Consider the following 24,257-nt stretch of genomic DNA (forward strand, 5'->3'; position numbering starts at 1 on the left):
GCACCCGGCTGGGCACAGGCAGGGTGTGCGGGCAGGGCGTGCTGCCGCCTGGCACGGTGTTGGCAGGAGCTCGCGCCTCCAGCTGGCGCCGCGCCGAGAGGAGCCAGATTTAGTTTCCTGTGACTGAGAGGTTGTAAATTGAACTAATTTAGGATTTGATAGGAAAGCAAAAGGAGGTCGGCGGCAGGCGCAGGGGGAGCGGCATAGCGCCTGGGCAGTGCCCTGTGTGCCTTTGACCCCGACCACAGGGCGAGATCCATCCTGGCTCTCCACTCCTCTCAACTTCCCTCCCTTTCCTCTCTTTCTCTCACTCACCTTTTGCTCTTTCTTCACCTCTTTTTTTTTTTTTAATTATTATTTTATTTTAAAAGCTATTTATCTTTCCCCTCTCCCTCCCTGTCCCCCGCTGCTGGCAATGCACGATGGCACAGCTTCGCCACGCAGTTTCAGCCAGCACCCCAGCGTCCCCGGGCAGTGCAGGGACTGGGGTAGGGTTGGTGGCTGCTGCTGAAGGCAACTCCCTGGTGCCAGGCAGTGTGGTGGTTCTGGGTGGGGGGATGCCGTCATGCATCGAGGACCCCCAAGGAATTTTGCTAGGCTGGCTGAACCCCTTGGTCTCGCAGCCATAGCTTTGCAGGCTGCTGTGGGCATCAGCGCCGTGCCTGGGGCTCCTGCCCGGCTGCACGGGCCATGCCATGCATGTGCTGCTGCCCCAGCGTGGGGCCAGCTGCATGGCCAATGATGGGCACCACCGCTTCCCCTGCCAGCCTCTCAACTGCTCTTCCCTCTCTGCTGGCCAGAGAAGCCTGTCCAGCCCAGCGCTGGGCTCCTCTGCTCTCCCTGTCCCACCAGGGCCACATTACATCACCCCCATCCTACAATTCAGGAGCACGGCCGGATTCCCATCCCAATGGGCTTGCTCGCTGCTGGCAGCCTGGCTTGGCCCTGGGGACACCTGGCTTGCTGGCATGCCACGACCACGGCGGCCTCGGCTCCTCCATCGCTGTGGGACCCCCAGCCGGCTCAGTCCCGCAGGATGGGGGATGCCAGACCCGGCGGTGCTGGCAGCTGGGTGCTGGGCTGGGAGGGATGGGGACGGGGCGGGCTGGCTGGCAGCACGTGAGTGGGCGCCGCGGGATTCGCCTTCGCACAGCAGCCTAATTAGCTCGCAGACGAAGTCGGCCGGCGTGCTGGGAAGGCGCTGGCTGCGCAGCAGCTGCGGGAGCGGGAGGGCACCCAGCCGGCCGGGTGCTGCGGTGCCACAACCGAGCCCTCCAGCAGCCCTGGACGGTGCCTGGGAGGCAGAATGGGTGAGATGGTGGCGGCGCGAGAGCCCCGTGCTGCCGGCGAGGCCAAGCCGGGGCCAAGAGGCAGAGGAACCGGTCGCTGCATCCGCTGGCCCCTGCCGGAGCGCTCCCTGCGCTGGGGCATCTTCTCTCTAACTCTCTTCTTTTCCTTCCTCCAATTTTGCCCCTTCACCTTCTTCTCCTTTCTCTCCTCTCCTCTGCCCTTCCTCTCCCTAAGTTTCGAGGACTCCACCTTGTCCACAGCCACTACCCTTGAGTATATCCCCACCTCAGCAGGCGACCCCAAATGCCAGAGGCCCCGCACGCTCATGCGCCAGCAAAGTCTGCAGCAACCCCTCAGCCAGCACCAGCGCGCCAACCACAGCCAGCCCACCACCAGCCAGAGCCTGGGCCACCTCCAGGCCCACAGTGGCTCCTCCGCCAGCGCCGGCAACCCCCGGGGCTCCCGCGGCGGCCAGGCGCGCCAGGGCATCGCCGCCGGCTCCAAGCATCGGATGGCTGGTGGCCGGAGCCGCTCCAATCCTGGCAGCTGGGACCATGTGGTGGGGCAAATCCGCAACCGCGGCTTGGACATGAAGTCCTTCCTGTAAGTGTGCGCTCTCCTTTGCTCTCTCCACTGTGCTGTCCTCTGATCTCTGTTGTGCTCTCTGCCTCTCCATCGCGCACTCTCCATCGCACGCTCTCCATCACGCTCTCTCTGTCATGCTCTCCTTTGCGCTCTCCTCTGCTCTCTCCATTGTCTTGCTCTCTGCTCTCTCCTCTGCCCTCTCCTCTGCTCTCTGCTCTCTCCATTGCTTTCTCCATTGCTTTGTTCTCTGCGCTCTCCTCTGCCCTCTCCCTTGCTTTCTGCATTGCCTTCTCTTCTGCCTTCTCCTCTACCCTGTGCTCTGCTCGCCCTGGCACAACTGCTCAGCTGGCACCACCTTGGGGAAACGCTGCCCATGGCTGTCAGGAAGAGCTGGGTCCCCTCTGGCCCCGTCACGGGGAGCAGGGGCAGCTCACTCAGGCCGGGGGCTCTGGGAAGGGTCTCACACGTTCCCCCAGTTTGCTTTGCCCTGGGACTTTGCTACAGATCACCGGCCGATGTGGGTGCCCAGGTCCCCTTCGGTCCCCAGGGAGTGCAGGGATGTTCCAGCCCATGGGACAGCCACCAGCATGGTCCCCAAGGAGTGACGTTGCCCCACGGGGAAGGGCGGGGGCGGGCAGCCATGGCAATGGTGGCTCCTGAGCAGGGTGACCGTCTGATATCACTGCCTGTCAGGCTGCCTTCCGCTCGGGCTGGGGGCCATGGGGGCAGCCAGCTCCGAGCTGACAGAGCCGTGTGATCTTTAATCTGGCTTAACCCTATCTCCTCTATCAGCGCTGGCTTTCAAACTTCAAATGCTGAGGACTAATCTGAGTCCCGTGCTGCTGCCGTATCTCAGCACATGACATTGTCACTCCTCTGCAGAGCTGGTGTCCCCCTAATTCCACTTCTATCCACCCTGGGGTCCTCCCAGTGCCCCCTGGCCTCTCTTTGCCCCCTGGCACCCCAGGAGAGGGGATGCTCAGGTCCCAGCTGTGCTTCCTGCAGGTTGGTAGTGCTCAGGGTCAGGGGGGACAGGCATGATTCGGCCCTTGTGTGAGTCAGCACAGCACCTTCTGCATCAGAGTTAGGTTTTTGGCAGGCCAAAACCCAGCCAAAATCAGGCAGGAATTTGGCTGCCCACCACACTCCTCACCACCAACCGGTTGGTGCCCCTCTCTGCTCTGCCAGCCCAGCACCATGCCGACTCTGCCTTCTCCCATCAAGAGGTTCCTCACCAGCTCCATTTGCTGGCTTCCCGATGTGGAGATGTGGCTCATTAGCCATCCCGAGGGTCACGTTCCTCTCTGTTTACCCAGCATCGGCACTGGTTCAGTCTTAATTGGCAGGGGGGGAGCAGCCACAGAGCCAAGACATGCCGAGCCAGCATGCAGTTTCCCCACGGAGGAGCCTCTGCCATTTACCACCGCCGCTTTCCGAAGCCATTAACTTTGCTTTTGCTCTTTATTCTGTTTACCCTCCCGCCTGCCTCCCCGGCGCCACAGCGTAAATGCGGTTATGGGCCCTGGGGAGGCTGCGCCGGTGGCGCCGGAGGAGGGCAAAGAGCCTCAGCCGTGGCACTGCCATCTCCTCCTCCAGGGAAGGATGCTGGGACCTCGCTCCCTTCGTGCTGTCCCTTGATCCCCAGCTCCTCTCGGCACCTTCTCCCCCCTTGGCAGGACCTTGGCACCCTCCCTGCCTGAACCGGTGGAGGAGAGGGGTGGCGGCAATACCCACATGTGCTGGGCCCACCGGAGCTAGCACCTTTCTCCCCACAGCCCTCTGCACCCATCCCGGACATCGCCTCCTGCACAGGGACCAGTGGGCTGAGCCAGGGTCCCCTCGCCGTCAGGGGACCACAGGGTGCCGCCACTCCTGCCAGTTCCTTGCCTGATGCTGTGTTCTCCTTTCTCTTTCTCTCTCTCTCCCGCTGCCTGCGGGGCTGCCTGGGCAGGGAAGGCCGGATGGTGGTGTTATCCCTGGTTTTGGGACTCTCAGAGCAAGATGACTTTGCCAATATCCCCGACCTGCAACCTGCTGGGACACAGCCGAACCAGCCGAACGCTCAGGGGGACAAGAGGTATGAGCGAGGACGAGGGCAGTCCCGCAGGAGGAGGAGACGAGGGCCTCACCCAGGGTGGAGGAGGAGGAGGAGGAGGCTGGCCTCATGGAGCGCGAAGGTTGGAGCGGCACAGGGTGGCCCAACGGGCAGCAGGGCACGGTGACGTCTGCAGCTCTCCCCCGCCGGCACCCACAGTTCTGCCTCTGGAGCAGCGGCACCAAGAGGACCCCCATCCCATCCTCCTCCCTCCCTGCCCTCTCCCTCCTGCCATCCCTGGCCACCAGCCCCCCGCCCTGGCTGCATGCTGGGGAGTGCACGCTCGGGAGTGGGGCAGGGGAGAGCCCCTGTGCTGGGTGGAGAACGGGGTGCGGCGGCAGGGGGACACACACCGGGGGACGCCCCGATGATGCTGTGTCAGCAGCTGAGCTGCATCCCATCCCAACGCATGTCTCGTGCACTGCGTTGCCACCACCTCCAGCCCAGCACAGCTCGGCACGGGTTGGGCAGCCCCCCTGGGGATGCGGGGACATCCCTGTGGTGGCGTGTGCTTGAGCCCCACAGCTGAGCCAGGCACAACAGGCTGGGGGGATGCATTACCCCCCTTTCTCCTCCAAGTAAACTGCACAGCAGCGTGGCACAGAGCCTCGCCTCCGGCTGCTCCCTGCCTTCCTGGGGTGCTGAAGGCTCAGCACCACATCTGGCACCGGCACCAGAGCCCAGCCACAGCCACCGGCGAGGGCTGGCAGGAGCAGAGGGGCCCTGTGCCACCGGGAGCGGGTGTTAATCCCCTCCGGAGCGGGGAGGAGGTGTGAAGCCAGCGGGTGCTGCCTCCCCGTGTGCTCGGCGTGTTAATGAACTGGCACCGTTCTCGCCCACCGGCTATTTTTACCCTGCTCCGCTTGGTTTCGCTCTATCTTTTTAGCACTTCCCTCCCCAGCGTTGCGCTGCGCAGCCGGTCCCTGCTGGGAGCGCTGGCCGCCGTGCCGTACCGTGCTGGCTGCCCTGTGCCAGGCGAGGGGACAAGGGACGCTGGCTGCTGGGGACGGGTGGGTGGGTGGCTGTGCCGCAGCAAGACCCCGCTCTCCACTTCCCCCCAGCTCGCTGGTCTGAAAGACGCATCCCGGCGCACGCATGGCCTCCCCACCTCCATCTCCCCCTGCTCCCCATCCCCCTGGGCCCCGTGGGACGTGGGGGTTTCAGCCAGTGGAGGGGACGGGCTCCAGTACCCTCTGCTCTCGCCTGCCCATCCAGCACTGTCGGCCACCTGCTCTTCTGCCTCAAAACGTCTCCTGCATCCCCGTTTCTCAGCTTCTTCCTTCCAGCCCATCCCTGGCAGCTCCAGCCCGGCGCCTCGGCGTGTCTCCTGTCCCAGTGACTAACCACTCTCCGTCCGTCCATCCTCCCTGCTCCTCTCTCCCCCTTCCCTCCCGGCAGGCCGGCGGTGGATGACGTTGCTCCTCCTCTCTCTTGCTCTTTCCTGCTCTCTCTCTGTCCGCGACCTCCGCCAGCGTGCCACCACCCTGGCACCCATGGCTCCACCTGCGCCTCCAGTGGGCCCCACCGCCGGCCCCTCCGCCTTCATTTTCACTCTGTTTTTAACCTATCTTTGCTTCCCCAGCTCCCTTGGGCTCTGCAGTCCTCCCTGGGTGCCGTCCCGCTGGGGCGGGCGAGCTCTGTATGCGTACGGGTGTGCAAGAGGGCTGCCGCCCCGTGCCACGGCGTGTGCCTCTGTCCCATCGCCTCAGGTCGTGTGTCGTGTCGTCCCCCCCCATTAGCGTGTGTCTGCGTGTGCTTGGCGTGTCGGTGGGTGTCTCATGGCATGCGTTGTGGCTTTGCCCGCTGAGCCCACCACGATGCTGAGGCCGTGCCGGCGGCGTGCTGCCCACCGCGGTGTGCGTGTCCTGGCAGTGCTGCGCCTGTTGGTCAGTTTGATGGTTTATCACTGTGTCTCAGCTCAGGCAGGAGCCGCAGCAGGTGGGAGTGTGGGGGTGCATCGTGGGGTGCCTGTCTGTGTGCAAGTCCTCTCCCTCTTGGGTCTGTCTGTACCCTGGCGGCCACGGCTGCCCCATCCTTGCTGCCATGTGCCTGTGTCCCCTGTTGTCCCTGTGCATTGTGGCAGCGTGGCCTCGGTGTGCGCCCGCCCGCCTCCATTGCTGCTCTGTCCGTGTGCCTGCCGCAGCTCCCGGCTGCCCACCCTCCCACCGGGCTGCTCCTTCCTGGCACCATGCCCACTGTCCTGCAGCCAGCCAGGAGCCATCGGCACGGCCCCTCCAGATCCAGCTGCGACAGCCAGGGTGTGCGGGGACAGCCGGGGCAGCGGTCCCAGCGGCAGAGCATCACTGAGGGGCTCCATGGCAGAAGGAAAGAGGGGCTGGTTAGCGCTGGGCACCGAGTCCGCACCGCAGCACGAAGCACCGGTGGGGTGGCTGCGTACCCAGCTCCCACCCGGATGGAGAGGGGCTGTGTGTGTGTGTGAGGTGCAGCCAGAGCCATAGGTGCTGGTGGGGCCAGGTAGCCGCAGGGCTGGATGGCTGTTCCGGGCATCACCAGGGGCTCTGTGGCCAGGGGGGCACGTGGGCAGTGTGGGAGCTGCTGCCGAGCTCTGAGGTGGCATGTCACAGATCCCAGGGCACCAGCTGGCACCCAGCCCTGCCTGGGGCAGCGCAGGCAGAACCAGCTGCCTGCACCGGCCAGGCTCCCCTGCCCAGGGAGGCTGGTGGGCTGCTGCCGGTGGCACAGCCCTGGGCATCCTTGCAGTCCAGCTCTGCCCACATCCCAGCCTGCAGCCTCCATCGGGATCTGGCATAGCCCAGGCGCAGTATCCGCTGGGAGAGGGTGCCCGGGGAGTCCCTCGCTGCCTCACCCATGGCTCTTGGCCCCTCTCCTCTAAGTTACTGCCTCTCTTTCCCCAGGTTGCCGGCTGGCGGCAAGGCGGTGAACACAGCACCGGTGCCCGGGCAGCCACCGCATGATGAGTCTGACCGCAAGACAGAGCCTCGCTCCTCCGTCTCCGACCTGGTCAACTCCCTGACCAGCGAGATGCTCATGGTGGGTGCATGGGGTGTGCTGGGGACGGGCTCTCTAGGGATGGCATCCTACCCTGGGCACCGCCTGGGCACCTCCTTGCACTCTCCTGGCTCTTCCCTGTGCCTACCCTATGCCACAAGCACTCTGGCACGTCCCAGCCTGTGCTGCCATGTCCCTGTCACAGCCAGGCGCCGCAGCTGGCACAGCCCCAGCTCAGCTGAGACGCCGCGGCCATCCCCCCTGGGCTGGCATGAGGGAGAGATGCCGGAGACATGAGGGACAGGCTGTCAGGAGGAATTTGGTTACTTGACCTCCCCATCCCCAGGATATATGGTGCAGAGCCAGGAGTCATCTGAGGCGACGGTGGTGGCGGGGAGCCAGGAGGAGGCTGATGCCCTCTGACAGCTCGCAGAGCTGGGGGTCAGCTGCTGGTGTGAACTGAGTTCGGGTGCCAAAACGGGGGGGAACGGGGGTGTGCAGACCCCACTGGTGGTCCCTCGCTGGCCCCCTGACACTGCGCTTGCTGCCATTCTCCCACCACCACAGCTATCCCCAGGCTCCGAGGACGACGAGGGCCATGATGGTGTCAGCCGGGAGAACCTGGGCCGCATCCAGTTCAGCGTTGGCTACAACTTCCAGGAGTCCACCCTGACTGTCAAGATCATGAAGGCACAGGAGCTGCCAGCCAAGGACTTCAGCGGCACCAGCGACCCCTTTGTCAAGATCTACCTGCTCCCTGACAAGAAGCACAAGCTGGAGACCAAGGTGAAGAGGAAGAACCTCAACCCACACTGGAATGAGACCTTCCTCTTTGAAGGTAGGGGCTTGGATGGGCTGGAGTGGACCAGGGTGGGAGCGGAGAGGTTGTGGGACCCTCTGTCCTCCCTCCTGGGCTGGATCAGCTCAGATTGAGTTGATGGGACTCAACTCAGCTCAAGCTGGTGGTGAGATGGGTTGGACAAGCTATCAAGGCCAGGTTGGAGGTGTTTGCTCTGCATCCCATAAAGGGGACATGGGGGGGAGGCTCCTTACCCCCAGAAGGAACCCATGAGTGGGTGCACACAGGGGTATTAATCTGCCATCAGTCACTTGTGCCATGGTCTGCTCCCCGTCCGCTGCCTGGTGCCAACATCTCCCCATCAGCATGGGTCATGGGTGGTGCTGACACTGGCCCTGGCACCGGGTGCTGCTCGGCACAGCTGCAGCAGCTCCTCATCACCTCCCTCTCTGGCACAGGGTTCCCCTACGAGAAGGTGGTGCAGCGGGTGCTATACCTTCAGGTCCTGGACTATGACCGCTTCAGCCGCAACGACCCCATTGGGGAGGTGTCCATCCCTCTCAACAAGGTGGACCTCACCCAGATGCAGACCTTCTGGAAGGACCTGAAGCCGTGCAGCGATGGCAGTGTAAGGGCCTGGTCCCCCTCCCACCCCCTGGGGACAGTCCTCAAGGGGAGGCTACCTCCCATCCCTGTGGTGTCCTGATGGGACCACCACCCTCTTGCTACCCCAACAGGGATGTTTCTTGCTTTGTGAGGAGGTTTGACATCTGATGGAGAAGTTTGTCTTCCCAGATCTTTATATTTAAGTAGCCCAAAGTGAGTGTCTCATTTTGGGTCAAACCAAGCCATTTCAGATTGATCTAAAATGAAAGTTTTCTTTTTCTCCTGCCTCCAGCAAGACCACAAAGTATCCCACTGGGGGTGGCCCCATTTTCTCCTGCCCTGATTTTCTGCGCAGCCCCAAAGTCCACCCTTGGGACAGCTCTTCTGGTCCTAACCCAGCACCCCACTCCCACAGCAGGACACAAGGGCATCGGGTGCCCCATTAGGGCTTGGGCTGGGTGCCGTGGTGAGGAGTGGGTGTTTTTGGAGCACCCACCTAAGGGGCTTCTGTGGGTCCCACAGGGAAGTCGTGGGGAGCTGCTACTGTCGCTGTGCTACAACCCCTCTGCCAACTCCATTGTGGTGAACATCATCAAAGCGCGTAACCTCAAAGCCATGGACATCGGGGGCACATCAGGTATGAGCCCCAGCTCCTGCCATGCCGGGCAGCGCTGCCCAATGCTGAGCTGGGGCTGAGAGCAACTCCTGTCTCCCCAGACCCCTACGTGAAGGTGTGGCTGATGTACAAGGACAAGCGGGTGGAGAAGAAGAAGACAGTGGTCATGAAGCGGTGCCTGAACCCCGTCTTCAACGAGTCCTTTGCCTTTGACATCCCCACAGAGCGGCTGCGCGAGACAACCATCGTCATCACCGTCATGGACAAGGACAGGCTGAGCCGCAACGATGTCATTGGCAAGGTGGGTCCCATGGCATTCGTGTGCGGTGGAGGGACCCCGGCAACGTGTCCTGCTGAGGGATGGCAGCCAGGGGACAGCCGGGTCCCTGACTGATGGCATCTGGTACCTTCTCAAGCTGGAGAGTGAGGTGGAGTGTGGCAGGTCCCCTGGTGCTGGCTTTCTCCAGCCACCTCTGGTCCCGGCCGTGGTGGGTGGCAGCAAGGACTCACCCGGCACAAGCAGGGGGACGATGTGGTGCGCCCCATCCAGCGTGGCGATGCCTCACGCCGTGCTGTGGCACAGCCTGCACCAGGGGTGAGCTTCAACCTGCCAAATATCTATTTATAGCAAGGCAAAAATCGAAGTCCCTGATGGCTCCGGTGTGCCGCGGTGGCAGGTAGAGCCGGAGCCCCCCTGTGGCAGCACCGTCCCCGGCTGCGGGAGAGCAGGGAGTGGGCAGGGGGCTCAGCTGGGAGTCCCTGGGGTCCCTGCCCACCAGCAGACAGACCCCAGCCCGTATCCCCACACCGGGATTTCCCACCACCTCCTGGTGACAGGAACGGAGGAATTCATCCCCTCTTGATTTGATTTACGTTAAATCCATCCAGCTCTCTGCTCGTTAGGGTAACGATGACAAACGAGCGCAGTAATCTCTGTTATTACCGCTCACCGCAGAGAGTCGATGATCCCCAAACACAGCGCTGTAATCAAGCAAACACATAGACTGGGATAAACCTGGGAGAGGGCGGCCACAGGCGCTCAGCCCCACAGGCTGCTGGAGAGGGGCAGAGGTGCCGGCATCCCCGGTGTGGGCACAGCCCCGAGGAGACACGGCACGGGCACGGCTGCGCCTGGAGCCCAGTGCCAGCAGGATGGATGGACTGACAGACAGGGTGCCCATGGACGGACAGAGTGCCCGTGGTATCTCTGCGTTGCATTAAAGCCACCAGGAGTGTTGCAGCACAAGAACAAGGTGGTGCTGCCGGCAGAGAGGAGCATGCCCTTCACACCCTGGCCGCCCCGCCATGGCCAGCAGCCTGCTAATCACTTTTGATTGCATAATTAGCAGCGAGCCCCGCACCGGTGCGGCAAGCCACTTAGCCAAAGTGGTGGCATGGGCTCCCCGAGCTGTCAGCTGCAGGGAGGGCTGGCACATGCGGTCTTCCACGTTGCTGTATGGAAAATCAATGGATAAAAATAGCCTGGCCCTACGTGGAGACGATGCCGGTGCCTGTGGCTGGCGGCATGTGCCGGGAGAGCCGGGGGGCAGGAGATGGGGGGCGAAGGCAGCAGCACCAGGGAGTGGGATGGGGCTGGACGGCCGGGAGCGGAGCCGTGGGTCCAAGGGCTGCCTGTCCCCACAGATCTACCTGTCCTGGAAGAGCGGCCCCGGGGAGGTGAAGCACTGGAAGGACATGATCGCCCGTCCCCGGCAGGCAGTGGCACAGTGGCACCAGCTGAAGGCCTGAGCACCCCAGGACTGTGGGACTGGGGGTCCCCCTTCCCAGCCCCCATCACCCCACTGCGGGGCTCCCAGTGAGGAGACGAGGGACCAGTGGGACAGTGGCCCAGCTCATGGGGACCCTGCGGTAGGAGGGGGACGGAGCCCCTTGCCCTCCACTTTTGGCTTTCCCCGGTGCTGGGGTGTGGGGGGCACGCAGCCACCCAGGACCCCTGGCCGAGAAGGGTGCCAGAAGCGATGACCCCCCCTCCCCATCCCCACCACTGAGCAGAACTTCTGCGAGTGCTTCCAGCCCCAGTCCCTGGGAGCCCCTCTGCCTCTCCCCAGCCTCACCCCCTATTTCAGGGGGCCAGGCTGTGGGTGTGAGAGGGACTCCCACCTCCCCTCCCCTTTCAGCTCAATAAAACCTCTCCGAGCCGTCAGCGTCGCCTGAGCGGGGCCACAGAGTCCCCCCCCCCATGCCCTGTCTCATCCCCGCCACCCTCCCCGAGCCCCCCAGCCATGCTGGGCTGGCACGGGGTGGGGGGCACCTGGAGGGGAGGGCAGCCCCCTTCCCCGGGGCCAGGCATGGGCTCCTGGGATCGGAAGCCATGACACAGTTCGTTAGCCAAAGCGGGCTCGTTTGTGCACTGCCTTCAGCCGGGTTTGATGCTTTACCTCCGCCTTCGGGCTCGGTGGGAGTGGGAGGTTGATAACCCCATCCTGGAGCTTGGCTCCCCGTATGGGGACCCCACCATCCTGCCCCCACCCCAGCTTTCTCCCCCGTTGCCCCCCACCCCGGGCATGTCCCTGTAGGGCTGGACAGGGGACTGGCCTCAAGCCAGGCAGTGGCCCCCCAAGGGGATGCTGAGCCCCAGGGCATCCCTTTCCAGCCAGGCTGACCCACACACCAGGGCTGGACCAGGACCCCTATGAGCCCCGTGCCCAATACTGGGGCCCCTGGGAGGGAGCAAGTGCCATTGTCCCCATCCTGGGCTGGTGGCCAGCCAGCCAGGCACGAGCAGTGCCAGAAGCATCCCCATGCTGCCTGCATGTCCCTGTCAGCTCCCCCTGGGATGCACGTGCTGGACCCCTGCTTGCTCCCCAGGGCTGAAGCTACCAGGACAGGGGCTCCCCAAAGCGGGGAAAGACCCACCTGGGACTGTGAGGTGCAGGGGCTCGGGATGGCTCCTGGGGGGTGACAGATGGGGTAACCCAGCAGGGTCACACCCTGCGGGTCCTCCCCACCACCCTGCGCCAGCAGGGCCAGCGGTGGCTCACCATGGTGGACATGGCTCCTGGCAGGACCACAGCAGCACTGGGTGTGATGAGATACATCCCTGCCTGTCACCATGCCCAGCAGGTGACAATGGTGCCTCTTGGTCCTCCACCAGGACTGGCACAAGATGAGGATGCAGTGGCCAGCATCTGTGTGTCCTTGTGGGGGCTCCCAGGGTGTCCTGCCATTCCCATGCTGGGTAAGTGGAGCCCCTCCAGGCTGGCTGCAGGGTGGCACCATCCATCCCCGTAGTCCGAGCCCTCTGGAGGAGAGGAAGGGTGGGTGTTGCCATCTCCGCAGCCATCTCAGGTAGGGCACGGCCACCTGTGGGCACCCACAGTGAGCCCAAAGGCAGCTGGGTGCCCACCGGCACAGAGCCACCCCACCTGGCCAGGGGTCCCCCAGCCTCAGTCTTCCTACTCCCCCCGTTGCCCCTGTGGCACCCACCACCCTTCACCCCTCCTGCACCCGCAGGGAGGACACGGTGGGGTGTCACCAAGCTGTCCCCCAGATGCCAGCGAGGCTGGGGGCTGTCTGCCGGGGTGCTGGTTTTGCAGCGTGAGAGTGTTTCACCCCGTCCCCGCCATCACAGCGTGTCCCAGCCCGTGCACAGGCACCCAGCGCACCCCACAGCAGGCACGTCCCTGTGAGCGTTAGTGCCACCCCACGGGGCTGCGCAGGGACACAGGGTGCTGGGGGGGGGATGGGCGACGGGACACCTGCTGAACCCCCAAGGTGCTCCATGGGGTTTCTCCACTGCATAGGGGGAGCCTGCACCAGAACCCCCCAAAAGTCCCCGGGGTGCCTGGCTGCTTGTTCCTTTTCCTGCCGAGGGGGACATCCCTGCCACCTCCGGGCTACGTGGGGACAAGCCACCTGGGGACAAGGTGGCAGCAGGACCATCCCATGGCTGCGGCCAGGAAGGGTTCGGCAGCCCCTACAGTCCCCTCTTTAGACGATTTTGGACAATCTGGAGAGAAGTCATAATACTGCTACTACAGTAATAATAATGCTTTTAGGGACATTTGTATTTTTATCATATTCTCTCTTTTTTTAACATAAAAGAAGAGATTTACATGCCTGGGGAAGGGGCCGGAGCTGAGGGGCGGCAGGGCCAGGGCACCATGGCAGGCTGTGCCAAGCGGGGTGCCCCCCATCGCCCCTGGGGCACCCCGCTCCCCCAGGAAGGATTTCTTGTCTGCAGTCAGCTCCCTGGGGCTTGTGTGTTCATTTTTAACTCTAGAGCTCTTAGCCGTTATCTTGTTCAGGTATCTCTCTTCTTCATGTGACGGTAACATCCAACTGGTGTGTAAAATACAGAAAAACAGAAAAAAAAAAAAGACAAAAAAAAAGGAGACAAAAAAAAGGGGACCAAAAAAAAAAAAAAAAAAGACAAAAGCCTAGACCAGCTGACGAGCGGCTGGAGCTAAGGGATGCCCAGTTGGCGATGCCACCCCGCTGCCAGTGGCTTTGCTCTGTGTGGGTGGCCGTGGACAGCTGCCCCCTTTTCTAATCCTGGCAGCAGGGCCGGGGCTGGTACAGCAGGGAGGCTGGGAGGCGAGGGCCAGGGTGCGCGGGTCAGGACGCCTTCTTTGCAGAATCCTATTTTTGGGGAGCGGGGCCCCTCATTTTCTGGAGGCAGCCCCTGTTCTCAGTAATAAAGGACAGTCAGTAACTGCCAGCGTGCCTTGTCTCTGGGCTCAGGGGAACATTGGGGACAGCTCCTGTGGTCCCCTGGCAGCTGTGCCCACAGCCAGTGCTGGTCAGAGTGGGGACAGGGGGCACAACGTCACCTGCACCTGGCTAAGCGTCCCCCCCAGCACTGGGCATCCTTCTCTGAGCACCGAGCATCCCTCCCTCAGCACTGAGCATCGCCCCCCCAAGCAATAAGCAGCCCTCTGCCACATGTGCAAGGGAGGGAGGAGGATGGAGCAGGCCATGCTCGAGAACCTCCTGGTGAAGGGGGCACATGTGGGGGGCGAAGGGGGTGAAGCACTCCAAAGAGTCTCTGCAGAGAGAGGGGACAAGGACAGCCCCTGTCCTGGAGCATCCTGGGGGGCTCTTGCAAGATGCCTCTTGCAAAGCCCGGGGCTGCCCAGAGCACCTGGCCAAGCTGCAAGGGCTGCAGGGCTGGGCATGTTAACAAGGGCAATTAATGAGGGTTCATTAACTGCAGCCCTAGCAAGAAGCTCTTAGAATCACAGAAATGTTTAGGCTGAGACCAACCCCCCCTGCCTACACCCTCCTTTCAGGTAACTGTAGAGAGTGATCAGATCCCCTCCAAGCCCCCTCCTCTCCAGGCTGAACTTCCCCCAGCTCCCCCAGCCGCCCACCCCCAGAGCCTTGTGCCCCAGGCCCTTCCCCAGCCCCCTGCCCAGCTCTGGACACACTCCAGCCCCTCCATGTCCATCTGGCAGTGAGGGGCTCAGAGCTGAACCCAGGGCTTGAGGGGTGGCTGCGCCAGTGCCCGGCGCAGGGGGATGCTCACCACCTTGGTCCTGCTGGCCACGCTGTTTCAGATACAAGCCAGGAGGCTGCTGGCCACCTTGGCCACCTGGGCACAGTGCCAGCTCATCCTCTTGCTCAAGGTGAGGTGGCTGCCAGCAGTGGTTGTGCTGGGAGGTGTTTCCCAGGAGTGGTGTGGGAGCATGGCTAGTTTGGGGTCCCCATGGCAGGGGCTTTGGGGTCCCCCAGCCTGCACCAAGCTGGGTGACACAGCCAGTGGGTCCCCGTGGGCAGTGACTGGGCCAGAAGGGTGAGGGCCAGTCCCAGCCAGGCAGGGTTGTGCTGGTGGGTCGGGCTGGGTGCCCAGGAGTGACATGCTGGGTGAAGACTAGGATATGACTTGGGGAGAGGGGACAGAGGTGGGCGACCACATCTTGGGCAGCTGCCTGTGTGAGGCAGGGGACACAGCAGCTGCCTGGTAGCCGAAGTGCTGCCTGCCATTAACGGCAAAGGCTCGAGTGGCCGTGTTAAATAATTCACTGAACACTGGTCTTGAATAAATAAAAGAAACTCCAAACGCGGCGATGGCAGGAGAGCCATGTCCTCTGTGCCCAGGATAGCATCCCTCCAGATCCGCCTTTCAGGTATGGGGATGCAGTGTTAGAAGGGGCTGGTGACAGCAGGGGACAAAGCTGTCCCCAGGCCAGCTCCTGTATCCTGGTGCAGGGTAGGGCACTGCTGCTTGCACCCATTTGGGCTCCGGTTTGTGTCCAGCTGAGACAAACCTGGAAATTTTGGCAGTAACAAGCTACTGGCGGCATCGGTGCCGCCGAGCCTGGCCACTGTCTGGGCTGTTATGCCAGAGCCGGATTGCTTTTATCATGCTATATCTTTGAACACAGCAAAAAGAAAACACACTTGGCCCCGCGCAGTGATGCCGGTGCTCCTGTTGCATGGAGCCAGCCTGAGCCGCAGCAATCCTCGAGCTCTTCCTTTGTGTTTGCAGCCAGCAGGAGCAGATGGAAATAGCAGCGTGATCCCAGCTGCGGCGAGGCCACAAACCGTTGTACGCGGGGATGGGAGAGTAGGCAGGGATATATATAGAGACAGACGTATGGATGATGCACTGTGCGCACGCCTCGCTGGGGCTCAACAATGCCAGCATCCCTGAAATACTTGTGCATAGCAGGAACGTGTGAGGTTTCCACTGACTGCAGCAGCTCCCGGCCCTCGTGTCACTGCGCTGATTGCCAACGCACTGCCTGGACCACGACCCAGCTCCTTTCCCAGTCAAAGCATGAAAGCCCGAGCTGCAAAAGGCTGAGGTGGTGGGAAAAGGCTGCAGGGAGGCAGGGAGCCCCCTCCTCAGGTGTCAGAGCATCTGGATCCAGCCTCTGCTGTGGGGACAGGCTGGTGGCACCCAGGGCCACCTGCACCCCTCTCCCTGCCGAGCACAGGCTGGCTGGAGGGGTCTGCACGGAGCTAGTGGCAACAGATGAGTTGTGCCAGAAATGCACATGTCGCTCATAGCTGGGGCTTGGAGTCATGTGGGTCCCCACCAGGGCCAGCGCCCTGAGAAGCGATGAATAATTACCTGCTAATTAGCAGCAACATCTTCGCCAGGCAAAGCAGCAGCACCTCAGATCAATGGCACATCCCCAGTGCACCCCTGGGTGCTGGAAGCCCCCCTTGCTGCAATCAGCACCCCAGGGTGCCACATGTGGGACTGGCTGTGCCCCATGCCAGGATGTTCTGACCCCCCTGTTCACAACCAGCTCCAATGGTGAAGGCTGCCGGGGTGGCAAGAGGGACCAACAGCCTGTCCCTGTCCCTGCGTGAGCAGACCCAGACCCAAGGGAAGAGCAACCTGAACTCCTGCCCAGCCCCAAATCCACCATCTGCGAGTGGGAATGGGACTGGGACCATGTTACCGCTGAAAAGGTGGGGGCTTCATCAGCCTGAGCTGCCGGAGGGCCTGCACTGACAGTCCCTGAGCATCCCGCAGATGAGGATGCTCCACTGGGTCTAAAATAGCCGTGGTTCTCACTGCAGAGTGGGGAGGGGGGGAAAAAGCCGGGCAGCATCTGCCCTGCCAGCAGGGAAGAGGATGTGGCAGGAGCGCTGGCTGCCTCCCAGCCACCAAACCCAAACCCCTCGCAATTAAAAGCGGATGCGCGGTTTGAAACCTCCAACAAGCCCCAGTCCTCAGAAGGAGCATTTGGTGCCGGTGTGGCCAAGCTCCCTGCCGCACCAGCATGGCTCGGCGGAGAGCAGGAGCATGGCATGGAGACAGGCGGAGGAAAACAGGGCTCCCTTGAATGGCAAAAATAGGAGCTGCTGGTCTTGCACCAGGACATGTTGCTGCGCTTCAAGGGGCTGCCGAACAGGCCCTTCCCTGTCACAAGCCCCCAGAGAAGAGACCCCACCACCTTTTTCTCACACTGGGTTTTTTTTGGGTTTGTGCTTTTTATTGCTTGAGTTTGGTACAGACAGCACAGAAGGAAGGGAAGAGGAAGGACAAGGCGGCAGCCTGGGCTTTGGTGCCCGTTTTGGGGCAGACAGAGCCGGAGCTGGGACTCCTCTTCCTGTACAGAGGCAAAACCTTTCCAGGCTCGAGACAGGCAGTGCTTGTGCCCAGGTGGAGTTTCCATCAGCTCCTTCCCAACCCTGACGGCTGGGAGAAGCCTGGTGGAAAACTCTCTTTCCTCCAGACCAATTCCAGCAGTGAGACGGGGGTCTAGGGGTGAGAAGGGGTCTGCGTCTTTGCTCTCAAACCTTGCTGCTCTTCAGGGTGAAAGGGTCCATGCGGAAGGGATGCAAATGGCATTGCTTTTTCCTGTCCTGCCCCACAGAGCCAGGAGCAAAGGACGCATGTGGAGGTGGCTGCAGCATGTGGCAGGAAGGCCCCTGTGCTCGGGGCAGGCATCGCAGGGATGCCTGGCTTTCAGCAGCACCATGCTGCCTGCCAGGGCCTGCCCAGCAGGCAAGTGGGGTCTGTGGGGTCACCCATCAAGGCCATTTCCCCCATCCAAGGCACCCTGCGGTTACGTGGGATGCTGTAAGGTGGTGGGCTTGTGGATCCCAGCGGTGACCCACAAGCCCTGCAGATCCAGGAGGCAGCTTTCTGCTGTCCCGACTGAGAGAGGCCGGTCCCTCAGATCATATGTTTTCCTTTGCACGGAGGCTGTGACCTTCTTTCTTCCCCAGCCCTAGCTGGGAGGTGGCAGTGGTCCTTGGGAGCCCTGTGGAGGCTCCCCATCCTTCCAAGGTGCATCCCTGTGGGTGTACGGCTGCAGCGCGGTGGCTCAGGTTTCCCCTGAGGAGCCTGGTGGGGCGGCGAAGCTGCCCTCCGGGTCCTCCAGCAGCGGGGAGCCATCCTCGGGGGCTGCCGGTGGCGCCTCAGCGCCTTCCTCCTCCTCTTCCTCTTCCTCCTGCTGCTGGAGGCTCTGCAGGCGCTCCCACCGTGCCTCCATGAACTCCTGCGCACCCTCGCCCACCAGCTGCACGGCGTCTCCCACGCAGGGCGGCTGCCGGACAGGGTTGTGGTCGTAGGAGAGGAGCCGCAGGGCGGGGAGGCCGGACAGGTCAGGGAAGCGGGCGATGCGGTTGCGGTCCAGGTCGAGGAGGTGCAGGCGGGCCATGCGCAGCAGGACGGGCGGGAACTCCTCAAAGCGGTTGCCGTAGAGCCAGAGCCCCTGCAGGCCGGCCATGCGGGGCAGCCCGGCGGGCAGGCGGGCCAGGCGGTTGTTGCCCAGCTGGAGGCTGCGCAGCTCGGGCAGGCTCAGCAGGGCGCGGGGGAAGCGCGCCAGGAAGTTGCCCTCCAGCCAGAGGCAGCGCAGGCCCCGCAGCTGGGCGAAGGCGGGCGGCAGCTCCTGCAGCCCGTTGCGGCCCAGGTAGAGGTAGGCCAGGCGGGGCAGGTAGCACAGGGCCTCGGGCACCTCCAGCAGCTCGTTGCCATCCAGGGCCAGGGTGCGGAGGTGCTGCAGGTCCGCCAGCTCCTCCGGCAGCTCCCGCAGCCCCAGGTCGCCCAGGTAGAGCTTCCGCAGCTCCTGCTGCGCCCACAGGGCCTCGGGCACCCGCCGGCCCCGCACCTCCAGCAGGTGCTGCTCGCCCCCCGGCCCCTCGGCCGCCGCCAGCCGCGCCCCCCGCCCCGCCGAGCCGCCGCTCCCCATCCCGCCGCGGGGCGCACGCCGCCGCCGTCGCCGCGGTAACGGCCGCGGCCAGTGGCAGCGCGGGGGCGGGGCCTGGCGGCGGGGCGGGGCGCCGCGCCCCGCGGGGCACCTGGGCGGTGGGCACGCCCAGCGGGGAGCCACGCCCACATGGCCACGCCCTGCCCGCACCCCACCTGTGCCCTGCCCTGCCTGCCCCCCACCTGTGCCCTGCCCTCCCTTGCCTGTGCCCTGCCTGCACTCCGCCATTGCTCTGCCTGTGCCCTGCCTGCACTCCACCCGTGCCCCACCACTGTGCTGCCCTGCCTGCCCCCCACTATTGCCCCTCCCTGCCCTTACACCTTTCTTGCCCTGCCCCATTCCTCCCTGCCCTGCCCCAGGCAGCGCCACCCCGCACCCCCCTCCCCTGCCCAGCCGGACCCCTGCCAGGCGGGGGTCAGCATCTCCCAGGGTGCTGGGCCCCTCTCTGATCACCCACCTCCCTGGGACCCCCAGGGAGCTGCTGCAGCCCCTCCCTCCATTTCTCACCCCACCAAGCCTGGCTGCACTCCCCGTGGCTAGGGAGGGTAGGGACCAAGACCCCCAAGCAAACCCCATGCCATGGCTGCCCACCCTGCTGGGTCCTGCCAGGCAGGCTGGGGGTCTCCTTCCTCCTCCTCCTCCCGCTGCCCACCCCAGCCAGCCCTGCCAGGATTTTCCCTGGCGCAAATCAGCTGTGTCATCCCAAAGCCAGCGGAAAGCCGGGCTTGTACAGCCCTCCAGTGGCTACTGGCCAGGCGGCACCCCTGGCCCCCCAAATCCTCCTGCCAGCCTTTGGGGCGCAGGCAGCCCCCAGCGTGACAGCTGAGGCAGGCACAGCCCCTCCATGGGGTCTCGGGGGGCCGGGGGTGACAATGACATCGTGCCCAGGATATCTGGGTTTCACTCTTTATTTCTCTGTCAGGGACTGGGTGTCCCCCAAAGAAGCCGGGGGCTGAGACCCCCGGGGTGCTGCTGCATCGGTGGCCACCCCGGGGGGGTCACGCCACGAGGTGGCCACCGATGTCCTCCAGCCTGGTGGGGTGGTTGTTGGTGCTGAAGCCGCTGGGGCGCTGGGGCTGGATGCCCCCCACACATCCTGGCATCCAGGTCGGACCCCGCCAACACCAGGCTGGAAAATCCAGGAGAAATAGAGTGGTGAGGCTGGAGCCCCCCCGGGGGCTGCAAGCCCCACTCCCACAGTCACTCCCAATTTACCTGGTGCCGTGGTGAACCGGGTCGGGCGGGGGGTCACGTCCTGGCCATAGTTAATGGTGAACCCCAACAATTCCTGGGGGATGGAGGCGGGTTGGGTGCATGGTCCCATAGGGATGGGGATGGGGAGGGGGTTATGCTTGCACCCACCTTCCTGCCAGCACCCTGCTGTCCCAGCTGGGCAACCTGGGTCACTCGGGGTGCCTGCAGCCCTCGGGAGATGCGTGGGACAGGGTGGTCCACCACGGGCAAGCCCTGCGTGGGAACAGCGGGTGAGGACAGAGGGGGCACAGGGGGTGGGGGGTGGGATGGGGTCCTGCTCACCATCCTGTCCAGGGAGCCTGGCACCTCCTGCCTGAACCTGCTGCCTCTCTCGGAGCCTGCTGGCAGCACCGGGAGCATCTTTTCGCCCTGCTGGAGGATGGAGATAGGGCAGCTGGGACACCACGTCCCCCACCCTGCCCCTCAGCTCTGCCTGCTGGGGGTCTCACCTTGCAGACCCCCCCTCGCCTCGCCCTGCTTACGTGGCTGCACATGGAGGGCAGGTAATCCATCGTGGTGACTTTAATGCCGAGCTGCGGGAGGGAAAAAAAGTGTCCCATGGGGTACAGAAGGTCAGGGGGGCTGGTGGGGGACAGGGGACCTGGTGGGGTGGGGGCTCACGGGCTGGGCAGGCAGAGCTGGCAGGACACTGTCACTCTTCAGGGTGGCCCTGGTGAAGCCAGACTGCTCCTTTGTGCCTTCTGCACATCTGCAGGGAGTAGAGGGGGCAGGGAAGGAGCCGCCCTGTCCCCAGCCCTGTCCCCAGACCTGTCTGCACTCAGCCCCGCAGCCAGCTGTGGTGTTACCTAGTGTCACAGTGCTGGATGCAGCCTGTGGGCCCTGCCTGTGCCCCTGCCTTTAGGGGGTGGGCAGGCATAGGTGACACAGGGCAGGGGGCCTCAGACACCCCCAAAACCTCCTGGGGTCAGAGTTGGCACCAGGACCACCAATGACCTGGAACCCCTGGAGTTGGACCTGGCCCCAGGACCACCAGCACCCCAAACCCTCCTGGGGATTGAGCTGGCCCAGGGACAAGTGAACCCCCAAACCCTCCTGAGGATGGAGCTCTCCCCACATCCACCAGCACCCCAAAACCTTCTGCAGATGGAGCTGGCCTTGGGACCATGGGCATCCCCAAAAACATACCTGGTTGGGCAGGACCAGTGCAGTAGCTCCCATTGCCATGCTCCCTGAATGTTTTGGGGGGCACCTGGAGCAGCTGCATGTGCTGGGGACTCAGCACCCCGGTGCGGAGGCAGGAAAGGGGGGAATTCTTGGAGGTACTTGCTCACCGACTGGTGGACATGCCAGGGCAGCAGGCTCCGGCCATCAGGGAACCAGAAGGGCTTGAAGTGCTCAGCAGTGGTGGATGTGGTGGTGTCCTGGCAGTGGCTGCAGTGGGAGGCCAGTGTGGCTGTGATGGAGTGGACCCAAGACTTGCCCCCCACCCTCCCATAGCTGGGGTACCTACCCCTCCGCTGTGCTGTGCGGGGAGATCAGGCAAGAGATGGCTGAGCGGTTGTTGGACACGTAGCCGGTGACGATGTGGTGGCTGAGGCAGGGAGGAATACGGAGCTGGCCTGGGTGACAGCAGGGAGATTGGGCTCAGCCCTGGGAACAAGCACCCCCCACCTCTGGGAAGGCCTTTGGGACACCCTACCATGGGCCAACGCATGGCTCGTGGCGTAGAAGTTAATGAGGTCGGTGCTTCCCCTGGTGTGTGCCTTCGCCGAGGAGACTGTGCCCAGGACCATGGCACACAAGTCCTGTGACAGGGACTGCAGCCTAGCACCTGGACAGAGACACGGACAGGCAGGCGCCACGGTTGGCTGTGGAATGTCCCAGCAGAAGTGAATGTTTGGATGGGAACTGTCTCCTAGCAACTGGCACAGTGACAAACAGGGACCTCGGCCACAGAGAGACTGTCACTGCTGCCTGGAGACTGCTGGCCCGGTGGGGATACCCTGCGGAGGCCACCAGGGGAGCAGGGTGCCCCAGTTCAACCTTCTGCAGAGGGGGCCATAGTCTCCCGGACCCCCAGAAAAAGGGTTTCAAAGAGACAGGTAAGAGCTGGGTATAGCAGTGAGCTGGCACGTGCCGGAACAAGCTCAGATTGCTGCTGCCTCCCCTGAGCACCCACTCCCAATGCCGTCGAAGAGCAGAGGCCTGAGCTCACGACACAGCAGGAGCAGCAGGGCTAGCAGCCACAGCTTTATTCATCATGCCCTGAGAGTCCAAGGGAGCCGCTGCCAGAGGAAGAGGAAGGCCACAGGGAGGGCAGCAGTAGCATTTCCATAGGGCCTGGTGTCCCTCCTCTTCTCCAGGGGATGGGGAGGGAGAAGATGGCCCCCCTGTCAGTGGGGCGGCTCAAAGAGGTACTCCAGGTCTGGCTGCCGCAGCCTCTGCTCCTTCTTCTTGTTCTTGGTAAACTCCCTCAGCATAGCCATAACGTCGTTCTCAAACTCAGCCGGCGTGGGCTTTGCTTCTGCGGTAAAAACAGAAAAGGGCAGCTAAAGAACTGCTCCATCCTGTCCCAAAGCACCCAGTACCACCCACACCCCAAGCCCAGCTCCCATGGCTTGGGGCAATGGCACTGCCTCGGCCGATGTCCCAGTGCCAGAGCAGGCAGGGCAACAGGCATCGGCACCGTACCTGTGGCCCAGTAGTAAATGTCCCAGTCGTTGCTGGGCTCATTAATGAGCCGGTCGTAGAGGTTCAGCTGCTGCTCGCTCATGCGGTTCAGGTTCTCCTTTGCAAAGAGGCTGGAGAGAGGATGTATGAGGATGAGTGTGGGTGACTGGAGGAAGAACTGGGCTGGCACCCAGCTCTTTGCACGATGCCAGAAGACATGGAGGAGCTGGGTGCAAAGAGACCTGCCTTCTGCCTTAAGCCAGCCTGTTCTCCATTAAACACTGCTTCAGTCCTGAAACCCAACTTGGCCTTGTCTCGTTTGCACATCCCATAAATTACATCCACCCTTCCCAAAAGATTTTGGCTCAGCCACCAGCTAGGAGTTTCATTCAGAGCTCTCAGATGCCTCCAGCTGCCTCTGGCTCTGTTCTGTCCTGCCCAGCAGCAACACTGATCATTGCATCCCAAACCCATGTAAGCAAAGCTCTTGCAGTTATTTATCCAATGGCTCACACCTTCTCTCTACCTTCTGTCCCCCAAGCAACATAACGTCTCCTTTGGTTTTGGATTGTGGCTGTGCACTACCCCACCAAACTCCTTCCTGCAATGCTCGGGGCTCTTCCTTATTAATTAAAAACCTGTGATGTCTTTAAGGAGCTGAACCACAGGGCAGCTTGGCCTGGCCTTTCTCCCTTAGCTCTCCAGGGCTGATGGTATCTCTTCTGTGAAGCACAGGGCATCCCTGCCTGCCCCTGTCTGCAGTGGGCAAACGGTCAGGGTGCTGTGGGGAAGGACAGACAGTGGGGAGGCAGACAAGCGGTGGAGGGTGGCTGAGAAGCTGGGAGGGAGGATGGGTGCCCTGCATCTCACCTGAGCAGGATGCAGTTCTCCAGCATCCCCCTCTTCCGGCTCTCATACAGCAGCCGGGCTCTCTTCGTCTCCAGTGGCTCATCAGGACGCTCCTGCCAGGGGGGCAAGGGGATCTCCAGCACATCCTTCCCTGAGTCTGTCGGGGAGTCCCCACGGTAGCCACGCCGCAGGCTCACTGGCCCCAAAATGTGCCGGCACAGAGCCCACCTGGGCAGGGAACAGAGCTGTGAAAGGGACACGGAGAGCGCAGGGGATGTCAGGCCTGGCTGCCCTAGTACAGTGGGGACAGGGAGATTCCCAGCACACACAGCCCCTCCAAACCCTGCTGGCCATGATCCCCCATCCCACACCCTCCCAGACTGCTGCCCCATCCCATAACTTCCCCCATTCCATAAGCCCCCAGACCCTGCTGCCCCCATCCCACAGCCCCCCACCCCCCGAGCCCTGCTGCCCCATCCCACACACTCCTGACCCTGCTGCCCCAAATCCCCCCCATCGCACTCCAACCAGACCCTGCTGTCCCTAACTGCCCCCCAATCCCACCCAGACCCTGCTGCCTGCATCCCATAGACACCCCCGCCGAGCCCTGCTGCCCTTGATCCTCCCAGCCCACAGCCCTCGACACCTCCATCCCACCCACCCACCACCCGGCGACCCTGTTGCCCCCAGAGCCTCCCTCGACCCCACTGCCTCTCCCAGGCTCCTAGCTCTTCCCCATAGACTCCCCTTGCTCCCAGTAACACCCCCTTCGACTCCAGTCCCGGCCCCCTCCCCTCACCCTAGCCGCCGCCATAGCCCCGTGCGGCCCCTCTAGCCTCCGTCCGGGCCGCTCTGTGACAGCGGGCGGTCCGACTCTATGGCAGGGTGGGAGGTTAGGGGGGGGGGTGAGTGGGGCGGGGCGGAAGG

The 24,257-nt window shown here is 63.2% G+C and overlaps 4 protein-coding genes across 8 annotated transcripts in view; 1 reads left to right on the forward strand and 3 right to left on the reverse strand.

Annotated features, from left to right (window-relative positions):
* SYT7 (synaptotagmin 7) overlaps positions 1-14,076 on the forward strand; it is a 41,150-nt gene extending 27,074 nt beyond the window's left edge. Inside the window, exons 6-13 of one of the 3 annotated variants that reach the window (XM_080403844.1) lie at positions 1,525-1,893; positions 3,827-3,952; positions 6,847-6,982; positions 7,508-7,778; positions 8,198-8,367; positions 8,868-8,982; positions 9,063-9,262; positions 10,606-14,076. In XM_080403844.1, coding sequence (XP_080259970.1) covers positions 1,525-1,893; positions 3,827-3,952; positions 6,847-6,982; positions 7,508-7,778; positions 8,198-8,367; positions 8,868-8,982; positions 9,063-9,262; positions 10,606-10,710 — 1,492 coding nt within the window. In that variant the 3' untranslated portion in view covers positions 10,711-14,076. The remainder of the gene's footprint in view (positions 1-1,524; positions 1,894-3,826; positions 3,953-6,846; positions 6,983-7,507; positions 7,779-8,197; positions 8,368-8,867; positions 8,983-9,062; positions 9,263-10,605) is intronic. The other 2 variants (XM_080403845.1, XM_080403846.1) reach the window with 2 other exon arrangements.
* A 141-nt stretch (positions 14,077-14,217) lies between these two features.
* On the reverse strand, positions 14,218-19,172 carry LRRC10B (leucine rich repeat containing 10B; the record flags this gene model as incomplete). Its single annotated transcript, XM_080403867.1, has 1 exon — positions 14,218-19,172. One exon carries the CDS (start codon positions 19,170-19,172, stop codon positions 17,712-17,714), a length of 1,461 nt encoding a protein of 486 aa, XP_080259993.1. The 3' UTR covers positions 14,218-17,711.
* Positions 19,173-19,503: 331 nt separating this feature from the next.
* Positions 19,504-21,907, reverse strand: SAXO4 (stabilizer of axonemal microtubules 4; the record flags this gene model as incomplete). Of its 3 annotated transcripts, none has more annotated exons than XM_080403895.1 (7): positions 21,511-21,907; positions 21,322-21,430; positions 21,143-21,242; positions 20,333-20,383; positions 20,133-20,222; positions 19,959-20,063; positions 19,504-19,884 (listed from the first exon to the last, which is right to left on the reverse strand). In XM_080403895.1, the coding sequence occupies exons 1-7, from the start codon at positions 21,602-21,604 to the stop codon at positions 19,504-19,506; spliced, it is 930 nt and encodes a 309-aa protein (XP_080260021.1). In that variant the 5' UTR covers positions 21,605-21,907. The 3 variants fall into 3 exon arrangements, with proteins under 3 accessions (XP_080260021.1, XP_080260020.1, XP_080260022.1); XM_080403896.1 differs by having other exon boundaries at positions 19,506-19,725; positions 19,812-19,884; positions 19,959-20,222; XM_080403894.1 differs by having other exon boundaries at positions 19,959-20,222.
* A 125-nt stretch (positions 21,908-22,032) lies between these two features.
* SDHAF2 (succinate dehydrogenase complex assembly factor 2) lies at positions 22,033-24,254 on the reverse strand. Its single transcript, XM_080403917.1, has 4 exons — positions 24,130-24,254; positions 23,352-23,575; positions 22,503-22,612; positions 22,033-22,335 (listed from the first exon to the last, which is right to left on the reverse strand). Exons 1-4 carry the CDS (start codon positions 24,142-24,144, stop codon positions 22,205-22,207), a joined length of 480 nt encoding a protein of 159 aa, XP_080260043.1. The 5' UTR covers positions 24,145-24,254; the 3' UTR covers positions 22,033-22,204.
* Between the last annotated feature and the right edge of the window lie 3 nt (positions 24,255-24,257).

This window comes from Falco punctatus, assembly GCF_963210335.1.
Source record: "Falco punctatus genome assembly, chromosome: 10".
NCBI lineage: Eukaryota > Metazoa > Chordata > Aves > Falconiformes > Falconidae > Falco > Falco punctatus.

What these genes read in the sequence shown, in the direction of transcription:
- SDHAF2 (XM_080403917.1), bottom strand. An exon ending in GAGAACTGCATCCTGCTCAG is followed by an intron (nt 22,613 to 23,351) that starts GTGAGATGCAGG and finishes TCCTCTCTCCAG; the next exon opens with CCTCTTTGCAAAGGAGAACC. An exon ending in CATTTACTACTGGGCCACAG is followed by an intron (nt 22,336 to 22,502) that starts GTACGGTGCCGA and finishes TTTTTACCGCAG; the next exon opens with AAGCAAAGCCCACGCCGGCT.